This window comes from Acartia tonsa, chromosome 11 (assembly GCF_053477335.1).
Source record: "Acartia tonsa isolate MP-2025a chromosome 11, ASM5347733v1, whole genome shotgun sequence".
In the NCBI taxonomy this organism is placed as follows: domain Eukaryota; kingdom Metazoa; phylum Arthropoda; class Copepoda; order Calanoida; family Acartiidae; genus Acartia; species Acartia tonsa.
Genome location: NC_137270.1, coordinates 28,660,242 through 28,676,959, shown reverse-complemented (window position 1 = coordinate 28,676,959; position 16,718 = coordinate 28,660,242). Strand labels below are relative to the sequence as shown.

The following is a 16,718-nucleotide window of genomic DNA, read 5'->3' as shown; positions in this document are numbered from 1 at the left end:
AGTATATTTATTTAAGACTTATTTTTAAAACTTTAGCTATTTTTTTCTATTCTGAGAGGAAATTTTTATATACCTAATCTTTAAAAGCACTATGAACTAAAAATTCCTGTGATTGTTTGATTTTAAATTATTGTACCAAGTAACTGTATTCAAAATGAAAATTCATTTCAGCATAATATCACATTTGCATAGTTTTTCCTTTTCTCAAAAAAACAATAGCAAATGATAAAAGTGAAGCAAAGGGGAGGCGATTGAAATAATGACCTAATGTGATACATTATATATGTATATGAAATTGAACTGAACACTTAATTAAAACGCTTTTTATTGAATATTTTGTGCCAGACTAAAGTGATCGTCTTATAAGAGTAGCCTCTCTATATTTCACTTTATTTGTCTTTCCTAAAAATATTCTTAATTTTTTTTGGCATGTTCTGTGATTGCTGTTTTTTATTTTGCTACGTTACTATTTAACATATGCCAAATCGTTTTATAATCTATAATTTTTCAGATGTTTTTAATAATGTGACGAGATAGCAATATCAAGTTGTAATTTTTTTCTTCCCAGCTTTACCCTTCTTACTTGACCGCTGTCAGCCTGTGTGTAAGAACACACCATGGCGTTCAGAGGCAAAAAGGGGAGCAAATCCTCGAATCCTTTTGACAGGTTAGTCCGCGATTTCTTAGGATTTCATTTGTATGACCCAGAGAGGGAGGGAGGGAGAGGACAACGGCAGATAAATGAGTCCACCCCCGAAACATTTAAATATTTATCTTATTGAAAATAACATTTTCTCAATTTTTACTTTCCTTACTTGCAATCTAACAAATGCTGAATTTTGTTTTTATAATTTTGGGTCAATCTATCGTCCATACTCCTATCCCTGCAATAAACAATCCATAAAATATGATTATCATCAGATATGTTAATTTATTGTTATTCGACTATATTTGTCATCAGATAGGAAAGGAACATTTAACTGTCCAAAATTTTAAAATCACATTCTTTTATTTGTTGACTTAAAATCTTTGGGGACTTGTATCAAATCTTGATCGAGTTGCACAAAACATAGTGTCCAAACTTTTCCACCAATATTTTTATCTATAAATTGGATTATTAATTCTATTATGATATTTGCCATATCTTTGAAGAGGTTTGAAGTTGGCGTTTAGTGGCTCCAATAAAAAATTAATAGGTAGACTTGAGCAATAAATTGTGATATTTAAATTTTAGGATGATGCAGGAACAATGTAATAAGCCAGTGGCTGCCAAGTCGGCAGGAATTGTCGGAAAGTGGGGGGCTACCAGCTTCACTTCGGTCAGGTAAGCAAATTTTATTGTTGAAAATTTAGATTTAAGTTTTAAAAATTAACACCTACAAATAAAAAAAAATGTATTTAATGTCTTAAATTAAAATTAAAATTGCATTTTTTATAATCTTATAATATGCGTAGAAACTTATTATTAACTTAAAGTTATTATTTAATGACTTTTTATAATACAATAATAAAGATGTACCAATTGGCCTGGTATGGCCCTCTTGACAACCAACCCTTTTATTGAATGCGCGACCTTTGTCTGGAAATTCTAACTCTGCTTTTAACCAACTCATTCCCCATTCTCTAACTATTTATGTCGCACTATGGGCAAACCAAAAACATTAACTTTTTTTCTCACATTTTCTCAAAAAAATTTTGACACCATTTTGTAGCTTAGATTATGGGGATTTAACTTTACTTAAGGCAATTTGCTCGGTTTTGCCGACTAACAGAGTTATTAGTGCCTAAAAATACTCATTAAAATTATATATTTCGTAAGAAAAATAAAAGTAAGACGATGTATGTCGTAACATCTATGTAATACATAAATATATATATATACATATATATGTATGCATATTCATATGACCGTCAACATATGTTTCAGAGGGAATATAATGTAAGCTTGATAAGGATTTGGAATACCAATACTCATACTATTAGGGAAGGGGGGGAAATACTTGAGAGTATGTGCTTAAAATATAACTTAAAAAATTTGCATTTATAATATGTTTCCTAAAAAAAAAGACGAATATTTTTGCATTATATGATAAAGCCAAAAATAGACATTTTTGCTTTAAACACGAATAGGTACTTCGGTAAGTATTGTTGAATTATTATTTTAGAGCAAATACATATAGTAGATACATAATAATACTTATACAAACTTGTATTTGTTGAATTAAGTATTTTTACTATTATTAAAAGTGTACACTTTTGGGATGATTATTGGAACAGAGTAATCTTACTGGTTATTTTATTGTGACCAGAATTATAAGCAAAGCAAAGATTTTTTACCTTTATTGCCAATAAACCATACTATCGCTTTCAAACTTTGGGTATTATTGATTTTTTTGCAGATTGGATTGAACGCCATTATTACTTCCTTAATTCTACATCCTTTATTTAGTTTCCTTTCTTAATCTCCTGGAGTGGTCATAAATTCCTTTATATCATTTTACAACAAAGGATGAGGAAATAAAATCATTAATCTTTATTAAGTTCAATTCCCATTTTTTTGCTTACACATTGACATATACTGATAATTTTGAAATAAAGGTGACAAAGTTTTAAAAACAGCAATTGTTTAAATAAAATTAAACGACATAATATTGTGAATAATCAATTTTCTTTTCCTATAACATATATAAAACATAAATATATAAAATGTAAAATGAGTTTGATTGTGAAACATATGATTAATGTTGTTTTTATGTTACTTTTGGTGATTACTTAAGATTTCTACCCTATCTATGATAAATTACAAAATGCTGTTTTGCAAGAACACCGAAGTTTCCTAGATAATGTTAACCGTAGTATAAGAGTTTATTATAGGTCTAAACTGGAATTTAAAACTCCTCAATTAAAGGATTAGTCCTAAGGAAGGGGAAGGGTTAAAAGGGTTAATATAGACTATCTTTATTCATGGATTCAAATAATGTTTTTTTTTTATTTCGAAGTTTTTCTACATATAGGCCCCGTCCGTGTGTAATGGATAGCTCCTAGAACTAATTTAGGCCTTTAGAAATTAGAATTGTCCTATCCATTTAAAACTAAGCATGATGATTCCTGTAGCAAATACAATTAGGAAAGTTTAGCAATGCCATAACTATTTTGTAATGTTTATTTTTATGTTGATTTATTAAAGGCCCTTTGAAAAAAAAACTTTTTTATTGATATGCTATTGAGTTTAATGAAAATGACTTATACCCTAATAAATTTAATCTGTATTTCTGATAGGTTTAATGCATCCTTTTGTCCCTTCTGTCATTACTGTTTAAATTGCCGCCTTTAATATTTTATTACACATCTTAATTAAAGAACTCCCCCCCTCCCCCCCCCCCCCAATAAAACCCGCCCATTATTCAGAAATTAGCGGCTCAATTTATGAATTAACACCTTTTAAGTATGAATAAATAATCCAAACTTGAGAAACTTTACGAGTCAAGTTTCATCCCAAATTTTCTTATATAATCCCCTGTTTCTTATTCTGTCTGTTACAAAGTTTGTCTGCTAGAAATATTTGAAGCTGTTAATTTTCCCCCAGACCCATAGGCAAGTATGGAATTGGAAATATCGTCGTCAATGGTCAAAACTTAAGAATTAAATAAAATTGATTTTTTTATATAAATAAAATATTTTTAAGCTTTTAAAAATGTTTGAATCATTCTAGAAGAAATGTGCTAACAAATAGTGCATATTTCATCCACTTAAGTATAACAGGAAAAAAATGACAAAAATCGCTATTTTTTGCCCATAGTGTGTCGTGCATCTGACATAGCAGCAGTAGAAACCAATGTTAACATATTTAGCTATGACGCGGTGTTGAGCCGAGATCTGAACTGATCACCTTCTCGACAACCCTCTAGCCTATATCCTATTATATAAAATAGGATTTTTTTTGTCTTACTGAAGCTTAAGATTTTAAAATCTACTGAGACAATTTAGTTCTCGATTGAAGGGAAGGTTCATACTGGTCCTAGGGTGGTTATATTCTATTGTTTGTTCCCTCTTCTATAGAGTACCTAGATGTTAAATGCGTTGACGCTATTATGTCAAATTTTAGGGCTACAAGTGAGAAGCCGGCTACAGCGCACAGACCAAACAAGTTCTTCAAATCAAGAGCTGAAAATTCGGAAAATACGACAGAGGTACTTACATTTTTTGAAATTTTCTATACAGGGGTGTATATTCTACACAAGATTTTTTTTCCCCCCGGCTACAATTCCCCCTAGATTTTTCTCACCAAGTAGGGGGGGAAATGGAAAAATATTTAAAGAACTCTATATTTTATTTATTTTATCCCTCCTACCACACATTTTTTTAGTTTTTTTCACCAAGGAGGGGGGGGGGGGAATGGAAAAAATGTTTTCAGTTTTCTTAATTTTTACTTTTTTTTTCCTCCAACCAATTATTTTTTATTCCCCCCCCCCCCCCCCCCCTTAGCCGGGGATCCCATGTAGAATATACACCCCTGTTTCTATACCTAGTTATTTAATTTCTAACTCAAGACGGATATGATCTAACCCATATTCAAATAGCCTAAAACATGCTCAGGACTGAAACTTAACATTAATATCCACCTATTTTATAGATAAAATGAATGCAATGCATACATAATATATGTTGAGTTTACATAAATAACCTGACGACGTTAGTTCATCTTATGTTGTGTTCGTATGAATAAAAGAAAACCATGAAGTGCGAGTAGAAATATTTTATTATATTACAAGGATTTACCTACTGTACCTATTTATTTTATTAGAAAAGTTTTATTATTTTGGACATGATAATCCTATTTTATTAAATGACAGAATTCAATGTACTTAATCTTATGATTATAATCATCCTTGTTATTTTGCTCAGGTTGAAAGTGCGCCAGTGAAGGAGAAAGAAGAGACTAAGCCCACGAAACCAGTTAGAAAAGATAAAGATGTTAGAATCAAACAATCTGTCAAAGGTATCAATTAGTTGCTACGTCCCATACATCTAGATTTAAAAATAAAAAAATAGTCTAAAAATATTCCAGAACCTATGTTAGTTTTCCCTAATATTAAGAACCCAACGGTTCAGTTGACACCAAGATCTTAACGGACAAACAAAAAAATCATTCTACTTTTTAAATATAACTTAAGGATTGAACTTATTTTTACTTCCTATCTGTCTATTTATCTGCTTCACTAACTATTTTAGTATTTATGTATGCATGTCATTGTCCATATGTATCCATTTGTGTATTGTCTATCTGTCTATCTAGGTGATAAAAAAGAGCGTACAGCCTGGAGTGCCAGTACAGTAGTCCGACCTCCCCTGGAAAGATCTCCACTTCACCCTTCAAGGTAAGCCTTGCATTTTGGGTAATATGTAATTCAGGAAGGAGGCATTGAAAATGTTTAATCTTTTTGTATATATTTTCCAATCGCTGAGCCCTTACTGTAAACTGATGATTTTGATTAGTTGGCTTTTGTTTTTGTCAATTATGTTTGGTATGTTTACATGTGCCCCCCCCCCCCCCCCCCCCAAATCGTCTTGGAGTGGGGCGAAACACTTGACTCTCTATCCCATGAGAGCTCCTTATTACCTTACTCTTGCCGAATATGACAAACAAAGTCATTGTAATATATGATGCTCTCCATAGACATACTTGGGATAATGCATTTACTAAAAATTATGTACATTACAGAATAGAGAATCTATATTATTAAAGATCTCAATAATAATTTACAATAAGTTTACTTTATACCCTGAGAAACTGGTAAATAAACCAATAATTTTATTTAAATTAAATCAAAGGTGCTTATGTAGATTTGACTAATGATAGTTTAATGTTTTTAAGTATTAAATTATGCGTTATATTTGTAAATAAGTTAGGTAACCTTATCTTTCTTTCTAGGTCTCCCCTCCACCCTTCCCCATCCAGTAATCCATCCACAACCCCACCCAGAAGCAGGTAAGACATACTATTCAATGATCTCTATTAGCTTTAAACTGCATTTTTATTAAAGAATTTTATTTTTTTGTAACTAGGTACTTACGCTTAGATATAAATTTTTGGGAAAATTTAACAAAAATATAACATTTATGGCAATAAATGTCTATAATTTTCTCTTAATGAATATGATACATAGATAATTGTCTATGTTTATTTTATTTTTATTTAGGAACCAAAGTAAGAAAGTGGAGGATGTATTATCAAAAGAGAACAAGGAATCCGTCCCCTCCCAACCCAAGTCAGCCAAGGATCAAATGTTCGACTCCCTCGTCTCTGCCTCTAGAACTAATGACAAGAAGGAGGACAGACGGAGGCGGAAGCAGGACGAAGATGGGGGAGGACCGAGGATTAAGTTGAAGATCAGTGTCAATAGATCCCCGGACAAATCTGATAGTACATATAAGGTGAGATTTTGCTTCTTATGACACATGAGTCTTATTTAATTTTTTTGTAATAATACTAGCGACTACGCCTTCCATAGCATCTAGTGGCTCTATATTTGAATGGGTATGTAGGGGCCTTATAATAATAGGGAGGGAAAAAAATACTTTAAGTAGTCATTACCTAGAGTTGTTTATCTCTAGTTACTTTCAAAACATAGGTCAAGAAACATCTTTCAATTATTACCTTTTAATAAATAAACACCCCAAATATTTTTTGTGGTTATGAAGGTTACATACCTATACTTAATTAAAAAAATTAAATGTATGAATTTAGATATTCGTACAACGCTAAAATTAACTTGAATAGGTAGGTATAAATAAGTTATTTTGAATACTTATTGGTTTTAAGTTGCATTTTTCGCAATTGTATGACTGCAAAATTTTGTATTTTTAATCAACAAGATAGAATATGTAAAGATTATTGAATTAGTTTAGAGTAGAATTATTGTTTATTCAGGTTGTGAGAAAAGACGATGATTTGTTGAGTGTTTGTAGTCAAAGTTCTGAAGCCACAAGGAAAAATATGATCAATAAAACTTTGAAAAATTTAAGTCGAAAATATTTAACATAAATATTTACTTTTTGAATTAAAGATGAATAATTTTCTTCCCTAGTTTTTTGCTTTAATAAAAATATATTATATACCTGATTTTAACAAATGATATTTATTCAAATGATGATTTTTCACACTTTAGTGAGGCTGGTAGTGATAAAACAGATGTTTCTAATGGTTTTGCTCATAAAAGGAATGTTTGTTTTCATTATTATTTTATTAAAAAACTAGCGGCTACGTACACTTTCAATTTATGTTTTTTTTTTAATTTTCTCTTGGTTGGGTGGTGGTACCCTCCCCCAAAATAATTATAAACTTTCCCTGGACCTATGAGAATCTACGCTGTAAAGGAGAACCTGATATCGGTTCAGGGGTTAACAAGATCCTTTGGAACAAACGGACAGCAATACAGACATCCTGTTACCTTAAGTTCTTACCTTAGGTTTTTAAAAGAATTTCAGGTTTTCTTTAATTTTTTTGAAATAATAGGTATGAAAATAGCATACGTTTGTTATATAATGAAAATAAAATACCTAATTGGTAACCTAGAAGTAATCCTTACAGCCAAGACCAATCCACCTCTTCAGCTTTCAAGAAAGCAACTGCTCCATCTACAGTGGCTCAATCATCAAAAGCAAAAGCAGTAGCTTCAATGGATCAGCCGGCAGCTGCAAGAGTTTCTAGAGCTATTAACTACAATACAAGTGTACCTGAAAATAAAACCACAAACAGTCACCCACAAGACAAGGCTAACCCACCAACACAACAGCTGACAAAAGTCAAATCAGCAGATCACAACAATTTTGGCGCCAAACCCGCGGCTAAATCAGCTGATCCAGACTTGGGTGGGAAACCAACTAGGTCACGTGGTGGTGGTGGTGCGGAAAAGGCTGTGCTGTTAGAAAATGAACCAATAATAACCAAGCCACTACGTGAAAGTAAAGTTGGAGTCAGTGCTTCCAGTGGAAGTGATGAAGTTTCGGGTTCAAAACCTCCATTCGGCGGAGCCCGTTCCAGATCTCCGGCTGTTATACAGCCAAAATCAACAGCAAGTGATGTCGACACGAAAGAGTCTAAGCCAGTTGCAGGCCTGGGCAAACGGCGTGGACGCCCTGCAGCAGCAGCAGGTGGTAATAATCTAGTGGTGGCCAGTGCTCATATTGAAACCAATCCTTCTAGTGATAAACCTAACAAGGAAGATAAAAGCGAAAGCAGTAAAATTAAATCATCTTCAGGTAATACATTAATATTTTGAATAATATCGTAAGAACTTAGGATATTCCTCATTTGTCTTAATCTCTATGTTCACTATTTCATCAAAAGAGCTAAATTGATCTAAATTTAATTTTATTTAGAAGAAACTAGTGTTCCACCACCAACAAAACGGCGGCTACGTGGCGGATTAGCTGCTAAGCCGCCTTCACTAGAAACAGCTAAACCTGTTCCAGAACCCGTAAAGACAAATATAGCTGTTGAGGAACCGCAAAAGGCTCCCGAAACAATAGAAGCTCCGGCAGTTCCTCCTAAAAGAAAGTTTTTCAAGAGTAAAGCAGTTCCTGTAGTTGCACCCAAGAGCAGCTCGGTAGCTTCTGCAGCAATAAAGACTGAACCCAAGAAAATAGAATCTTCCAATTTTAGCTTTAAAAAGGAAAGCCGCACATGATACCTTTAAAAAAAAGTTTATATTAACATTTTCATATTCATTTCATCTCAACGATAAAACAAATATTATCTTTTTACTTCAAAAAACCCCACTTTTATTAATAAAGCTTGCTTGGAGACAAAAATGAGCTGATTTTATACCTTTAATTTTTCCTTCTAAAATATCTTCAGTCTTCAAATTAAGTCTCTAAACTTCTGACATTTTTGCTAATAGGACCTTTTTGAATGACCTGTATAGCTATAGTATAGAGAACGAGTTTCTATCCAGGTTTTAATAATATAAAGTCACTAGAAGGGGAGAAATATTATCAGAAAAATATGATATGGTAGATAATATGGAGTTTAAGAGTAAAAGATATTGGGTTAATTTAAAATATGCTTAAAGTGGACATATTTAACATTATTGGCTATCATGATTCATGAAACCTTAATTTAGGAGAATTTGGATGCTGATTTTGATCTCAACGAAGGTTTAGTTAAACCTGAACCCTTTTCAAGCAAACCGACGAAATCAACAAGCTCAGAAAGTAAATTATTGTCAAAAACAGAAAATCCTCCAAATAGAAAAGAAGTTAAATTAGAAAACGCACCAACTGTGAATAGTGTAAAATTAGAAAGCGCGCCAACTACCAGTATCAAGTTAGGCTCCGCGCAGCCACCAAAGGCAAAGTTAGTGTCCGCACCTCCCAGATCTCCGTCTCCCGAGTTTAGTTTAGAATTGCCTGATTTGAATGTGGATCAGACACCTCCAATTCCAGAACCCAAGCAAGCACAGGTAAATTGATTTTTAAAAAAACAATGGGCAAAAAAATCATAAAAATCCATTTTATCAAATGAAGGAATTGAAGTCTGACCATTTTTTGCGATAAAGATTCTCCTTATTTTGCTCTGTATTAATGGCATTTTTTTTCTTTTTAAAAGTGTAGAATAGAGAAATAGCATAGGTACAAATAATCTTTGGTCTATTTTCAGACCTATAACAAGAAGCGATTCTTTAAGAGTAGAAATAAAACAGCTACAAATGCGCCTGAGCCGCCACCAAAGCTAGCTTCTGATTTTACGGAAAAAGAGCCGCCAAGAGTTCCTCCGGTTTCTGAACATTTTGTACAAATAGCGGCTGCCGGCGATAGTAAAAGCAGCTCAGCGGCTGATAAGTCGGCCAGTAACCAAGTTTCTAAGATATTAGCTTCAGGTATTAACTTCAAGTTCCACAGTAACATCTATTATATATTATATATTTTTATTACCTACCGTAGTTTAGTTAATAATAAGAGGTTTGTTTGTCCTTTAGTTTATCTTTTTTTATTTGTTGAATTAGATTATTAAAATATATTTATTACCTAACATTACAGAAACATCTAACAGAAATGTCATATTTAGGAATTTATTTTTAAAACATGTTGGACTTTTAGTTTATTGGTACATTTTTAACATCCTGCCTTTCATTAAAAATATTGTAAATAAAATTACCCTTTTTTGATATGTATTTTTAAACAAAATAATATTTTTTCTATAAAAAAATCCATTATTTTAGTAAAATCCCCACCACGACCAACAAGATTTACTCGTAACCGAGAAGCAACTACAACAACAACATCTAGTACAACCAACACTTCAATTGTAACAACAAAGGCTGGAAGTGCAAGTGGACCTAATGGCAATCAGACAACAACTGCTAGTTCTAAACCAAGTGTAGAAGCTTCTAAAGTTGTCCCAGATAAAACTAAGGAAGAGGACTTTACTTCTTCGCAAGAAACTATGCCACCCCCTGAAGGTTCGTACTGTTCATGTTTTAGTATAAATATAATTTCAGTGATACGTCTTGAACTTAAATATTTGGAAAAGAAATTAATATACCTTGAGCCATAACAGGCTCAACTCTTAAGGACAACGGACCATCCTTTTATATAAAGTAGTATTTGTTTGTTTGTCTGTTAAGATCTCGTTGGAATTCGTTCTCCATTTGAATAAAAGGTTGAAGATTATTTTAACCTACATTGTACTCTCCCTCCCTGATTGAGACTCATTCCATGAACTTTAAATATTTTTTGTCTTTTAGATGATTTCAAAGACCCATCAATTGAGGAACGAGTGTCGAAGGGTGTAAAACCTGGGGAGAAGCCTGCAAAGAAGACCTTCTTTAAAAGTAAAAAGGCTCCCGGGGCTGGCCTTCAGTCTAAGGTATGAAAAATCAGTCTATGTAATTTTTTTACTATTTTTTGATCGATTTTGATTAGGACAATATTTATTGTTTTAAAGCATCTCATTTGTTTAGTATGTTGTATCAACAAAGAAAAAATCTCATTATTCCAATGAAGATTTTATTTATAGAATTAAAGTCCTCTTTTTAAAATTCAGTAGGTACTTTAAAAGATTTTAATATTTGAGAATTTTATAAAAATATATTTTTTAGGCAATGTCTTTGTACCGCCATAACGTTGGTTGGAGTGGGGGTAATTTCAAGGGGGAGGATAAAAAGCTAGGGGGTGGAGGTGACATGTATGACATGGGGGATTTCAGCGACGGGGAGGAGGGTGAGGGTGGTGCCCCCACAAATTTGGGAGACATCTCCTTGGCTCCTAGTAAGATTACTAGGGTGGCTACTTATCCCATGGCAGATACAAATACAGGTATATATTCCTTATTAATGTATGCTTTTAAAAAATTGGCATATAGTTGTTGCCTTATCCATACAAAAAATGTTAATGCAGTATCGGCATTTGAATCACCCCGTCCTCAAGGATCTCCAAAACAATGTCTGTCAATCACAAACTTTCAAATTTAGCTAATCTTAGGGCCAAGGTAATAAGGGGATATTATGTCTGAACACGAACTGAAGTTAACTTATTATATTTCAAGAATGCGCAAACTTACCTTGTTTTCAACATGGACTTTATAACAAGGACGTTTAAGAACTAATAGCACAGCAACAATAACTTAAGAATACTAGAATGAATTTTTGATATTTTTCATCGGAATATTTTTCCACTTTACATTTTGTTTTATCTTTACACATAAATCTTTATGTAGACCTTGATGGAGACCTAGTAACTCAAGTGAAATGTCCTAAGTCTTACAAGCCACTGTTCACAGTTATCAAGAACGTAAAGAGGGCCCATGAACTCAACGACCACGGAGAAGACCAGGTACAGAATTGTCATTATATAAAACTATGTCCCGTCATAATAGAAGACGTTAATAACTTTACGCACTGCTGCATTGGCAAGGGCTTGGCATGAAACATATTTTAAATGTTTGGCAGAATGGTTTATCCTATTTACAGGTTATATTTCTATTCCCATATCAGTGAAAGATATTGTGCAAATACTTAATTATTAGGATTTTATAACATGACCAATGACCATATCATATTCTTATTGATTTCCGTATTTTTTTTAGGAATTCCAAGATGACGTAGAGTACATAGTTGAGGGTCTGAATGCGAAGCACAGAATCCCATTGCGTTGTCTGACCGCTATTTCCCTAGCTAGCAAGTGTATGACTCCAAATTTCAGGTTCGTACATTTGTACATAAAAATTATACCTATACTAACTGACCCAAAAAATCATGTTTATAAATAGTGTTTGTTGCAAGACACGTTAAAAAAGAGAAAAAGACATTTGAAATATCATTAACATAGTAGGTAGGCTTTAAAAGAGATTGATTTTGTATTTATTCGTTTTTTGATTGCTAAACAGACTAACGTCTGTTTTTAACAAATATTTCAGTATAGCCTATTTTAATATTAGAATGGATTTAAGTAGGGCACCTTCCATACTAAAGCCATTGTAAATTCAGTTAGATTGAATCAGCTTAATAATGAATGCAGGTTTACAAATGGATTTATTATTACTTGGATCGCTTCATGGTCTATATTACTTTGAACTTTTATAGCGGGCTTTCCCCCATCCCCCTCCTTTCCTTACCCTCCCCCAATTTCCCCCCTCCCCCATCTCCCGGCCCGACCAATCAATTCAAGGGGTTATTGCAACCTAAATTGACGACAATTTTTCTCCTGTCATAATATCTACGTAAATTCTACATCCATTGTCTTACATTTGATGCAGGATTCTTCATTGACATTCAATTATTGTATCTCGTTCTTAAACATTTGAAAACTCTACCTAGTCAACACAAAAAAAAATTATTTACTAAATGAATGAACTAATATAGGATGCATCTGAGAGCTCATAGCGTTGTGGACAAGTTCTTTTCTGAATTACAGGTAAAAACATCTAACATATTTTAAAGAATAAGAAAATGTTTTGAAATGATATATTATGAGATTTAACTCCCCACTACCCCCTAACAAATTTACCCCATTTATGGTAAAAAGCTTTTAGTTATTATAGATTAGGTTAATCCATGATATATTATACATGAAGATGTGTTATTTGCCCCCCCCCCCAAAAAAAAAAATATGATAGACTCGTTAGAAAAGTTTTAATCTTTCTCAAATATACATTATCAAATATTGTGTTTCATATTTAGGATGCCCCGGACAACGCCAGCCTTGCTCTGTGCACAGCTACTGTCATGTTTGTACTGTCTCAGGACAGGCTCAACATGGACCTTGACAGGGAAGCTTCATTCTTTTTATTTTCATATGCAGGAAATACAGGGGGGGGGGGGTGGGCTGATTAACAAGACAAAGAAATAGTAGCTAATGACCTAATAAGCGCATTTGACGGAAAGCTTGCAATTAACTTTACGGTATTTTGTTAAAAAATAAGGAACGTTCTTTATTGGAATAATTCAGAATATGCAAATTAACATTTGTTGTTGTCCCAAAATTTTTCAAGAGATGGTTATATTCTATTTAGCTCATTTTATATCTAAAAAAATACCTTTGTTGAATATTTTGAGCTGGCTAACAGTTACAATAAATAATGAAACATTTGCCTAAATATTAGGGTTGACAATCCGAATCAGGGATCCGGAATCCGTCCAGTTTTTGGTCAATTTTGTAATCCGAATCCGGAATCCGTTTTTTAATAGCGGATTCGTATTCTTAATTGGTAGGCTAAAATTAGCGTCTTGAGTTTTTTCTTTCAACTCCCGCTTTTTGAAGGCAAATATTATTATCATTATAGATAAAATCTGGTTCGATTCTCGGAAGTGAATTATAGAGAACACCAAGAACATTAATTTTTAGGACATATGTAGCACTTAATTCTTTTAATTAAAAAAATGCCTTTTAAAATATTGCTAGAATCCGAATCTGGAATCCGCGGGAATTTTTTGACGGATTCTTGTAAGAATCTGAATCCGAATCCGGACCAAAAATTTGAAGGATTGCCATCCCTACTAAATTCCTTGCAGAGATGTATATTCTGCACAATATAATTTTTTTCTCCCCCAATATGAGGGGGGCAAATGTTTTCTGGACTGTTTATTTCTTTATTTTCCCCTTCTCTTTAGCATGCAGCATATACACCCCTGATACCTTGTAAAATAAAATTCGGGTCAAATTAAGTAGGTACAAAATTATAATAAAATGAGTTTCTTGTGCAGGGACTCGTTGAAGTTGATGTTGAACCTGTTGGACACTGACTCGAAGCTGAGCTCGGCCCTGGAGGATGACTCGGGGCTGGATAAGAAAGAGCTGGAGAAAAATAAACAAAAGGTAATTTATTTTATAATCAAATACACTTTTTTTCTTTCAAGTTCAATTTCTTATAATAAAGGAAAAATTATACAAATGGTTGATTTTGATTGCATCTTTATCTCTTAAAAATATGTCCAGATATGATTCTGTTATTATTACATTTCCTGGTTATAATGTATGGTTTTAACTCTTATTGCATAAATAGACAATTTACATATGATATTCCATTTCTGACAATAGAAATTTAATCAGATTAGGAAAAGGACCAAGCCTCGAGATCTTATTGGTAGATTTTTTTTCTTTGTTGAAGTAATATAAGATTAATATATCTATTTTGTTTTGAGAAAATTTGTATCTCTCTTTACCTTTAATTTATATGTATTGTGTATACTCAATATATAAACATCTATGCAATATATTATTGCATAATAGCAAACAAATGCTAAGCTAAGCCAATATCTTATTAAGAACTTACAGCAGTAATATTCAGGGATACAAGGAAGAAAACTGTTATTCATTATTTCTTCTACGATTTTTACTTATAAAATTGCCTTAGAAAGCTGAAACATATTGGTAAAAAGATAGTTGTGTACATTGATTTATAGAATATTGCCCTTCTCCTCCCTGAGGAGGAGTGCATCTAGAAAAGTTGAACCAAACAACCTCTTCTATCCTATTATTAGTCTCCTTTGCCCTATTGGCACTGACAATCCACCCACTATCAAGATTACTCAGTTGTTATTTTGACAGTTAAATTTTTCGCCTTCCTTCAGTTGAACAATATCTTATATTATTAAGTATAATGTTATAACCCCCCTTACTCAAATGGCCCTGGAAATTAAAAGACTGTTAAATTAACTTTTTTTCAGTTTTATATTTAGCTTCATTGACACAACTTTTTAGGTTAATATGAAACTTCTGGAATAACATACACTAAGTTGCATTTTTTACTTTTAATTCTACTTTTAACTTTGATTTAATAAGATTATCATTAGATAAACTTAACACCCTTCAAGTTTTTAAATTGTTGCGATTTTGCCAGCGCAAAATCTGCTTTTTATTGGCCTGGGACAAAAAGTTGTTGCAGTTATCCAGGAAATATTGCCCTCTTAATCCCCAGAATCTTAGATTTATATTCACATTCATAACAACATGTTTCTATAACTTTTATAGGCAACTTTTTCATCAAAAACGTTTTTAAAAACGGCAATTCTGAATATTTTCATATATTGTTACAATTAAAGTATGCTTTTTCAATTATCTTAGTTTCCAAAACGTCTTTCATCATTGATTATTCTAACTTAAAACTTACAATTTTTGTAAAGATTTTCGTGGTAAAAAAGGTCTCAATATGAATTATAAAATTTTAAAACATGAATTTGGTATAAAATGGATTCTTTAAAGTTAAATAATACCCATTTTTCAACAGTTATCGAACATCTTATTACGAAGGACTATGCATTATGTACAATATATGATTTCTATAGCTGTTATATGCACTTGTTTTACAGTAGAATAATTTGAAAACAAATCCTGCAATTTGGTTGTGGCATTGAAGCGAATTCCTGACTTTTGTACCATATCTATTCCACCGGGATATAGGGATTGGACAATGTACGATAATCTAATAATTCAGTCTTAGATTAAATTAGGGGAGTAAGAATTTGGAAATATTGAGGGAGGGAGGGGGTGGGTGGAGAAAGGGTAGTTCACCGCTATTGTCCTCTCTCTCCGTGATATGTCCTATTTGAAAGGCTGGGCTAATTTGGTCACGCTGATGCTTTTTTATCTCTTAAGTTTTATGCAAACAAAAACTTTTTCTATTTTCTGTTGATATCACCAATTGAATTACATTAGAGTCCTCATTTACATTTTTGTTTTGATCTTTGGCTGACTTTCCGGTCTAGTAATCGAACATAATACCTATAATTATAAAAGAAGAATAAAATGTAATGCAGTATGGATAAGCTTTACCCAATGTATAAATTGTTATTAAAATATAAACTAAATAACACTTTAATGCAAGCTTGTGTGTTAAAGTAATAGATTTAAGGGAGCATGCAAGAAATAACTGCTGAAATACTGCGACCAGTAGACCCAATTCCCAATGTGGTACTCTTTCATCAATTAGATCTGTGTATTTCTTGTAGGTTTCCTTTAAGATAGTTGGATTTAATTCTATAGATAAATGTCTAGTTGCTAAATCTGCACTGGTTAACTTTCACAATAAATTAACAAATGGCCTCAAAAACAACTATATAATACCTATTTAATGGAAAGAGCAAAATTTGCTTTTACTCAGGGAAAAGGGAATTTGATTCTGACAAACAATTTTAGAGGAAAATTTTCCCACAACCCCCTTCCCTCGAGTCCCCCCCCCCATCCTTATTACCCACTCACCTTTATTTACATGAAGAAAA

At 32.5% G+C, this 16,718-nt stretch overlaps 2 protein-coding genes across 2 annotated transcripts in view; both read left to right on the top strand.

Annotated features, from left to right (window-relative positions):
- The first annotated feature begins 526 nt into the window (after positions 1-526).
- On the top strand, positions 527-8,690 carry LOC145331225 (uncharacterized). Its single transcript, XM_080175842.1, has 11 exons — positions 527-667; positions 1,235-1,324; positions 4,106-4,190; positions 4,906-4,999; positions 5,297-5,378; positions 5,933-5,989; positions 6,201-6,435; positions 6,932-6,990; positions 7,170-7,220; positions 7,577-8,262; positions 8,383-8,690. The coding sequence occupies exons 1-11, from the start codon at positions 618-620 to the stop codon at positions 8,688-8,690; spliced, it is 1,797 nt and encodes a 598-aa protein (XP_080031968.1). The 5' UTR covers positions 527-617.
- A 431-nt stretch (positions 8,691-9,121) lies between these two features.
- Positions 9,122-16,718, top strand: part of wapl (cohesin release factor wings apart-like) — a 33,594-nt gene continuing 25,997 nt past the window's right edge. The window contains exons 1-10 of the mRNA XM_080176585.1: positions 9,122-9,464; positions 9,662-9,881; positions 10,224-10,463; positions 10,749-10,870; positions 11,103-11,319; positions 11,720-11,835; positions 12,089-12,204; positions 12,864-12,915; positions 13,182-13,273; positions 14,208-14,316. Coding sequence (XP_080032711.1) covers positions 10,448-10,463; positions 10,749-10,870; positions 11,103-11,319; positions 11,720-11,835; positions 12,089-12,204; positions 12,864-12,915; positions 13,182-13,273; positions 14,208-14,316 — 840 coding nt within the window. The 5' untranslated portion in view covers positions 9,122-9,464; positions 9,662-9,881; positions 10,224-10,447. The remainder of the gene's footprint in view (positions 9,465-9,661; positions 9,882-10,223; positions 10,464-10,748; positions 10,871-11,102; positions 11,320-11,719; positions 11,836-12,088; positions 12,205-12,863; positions 12,916-13,181; positions 13,274-14,207; positions 14,317-16,718) is intronic.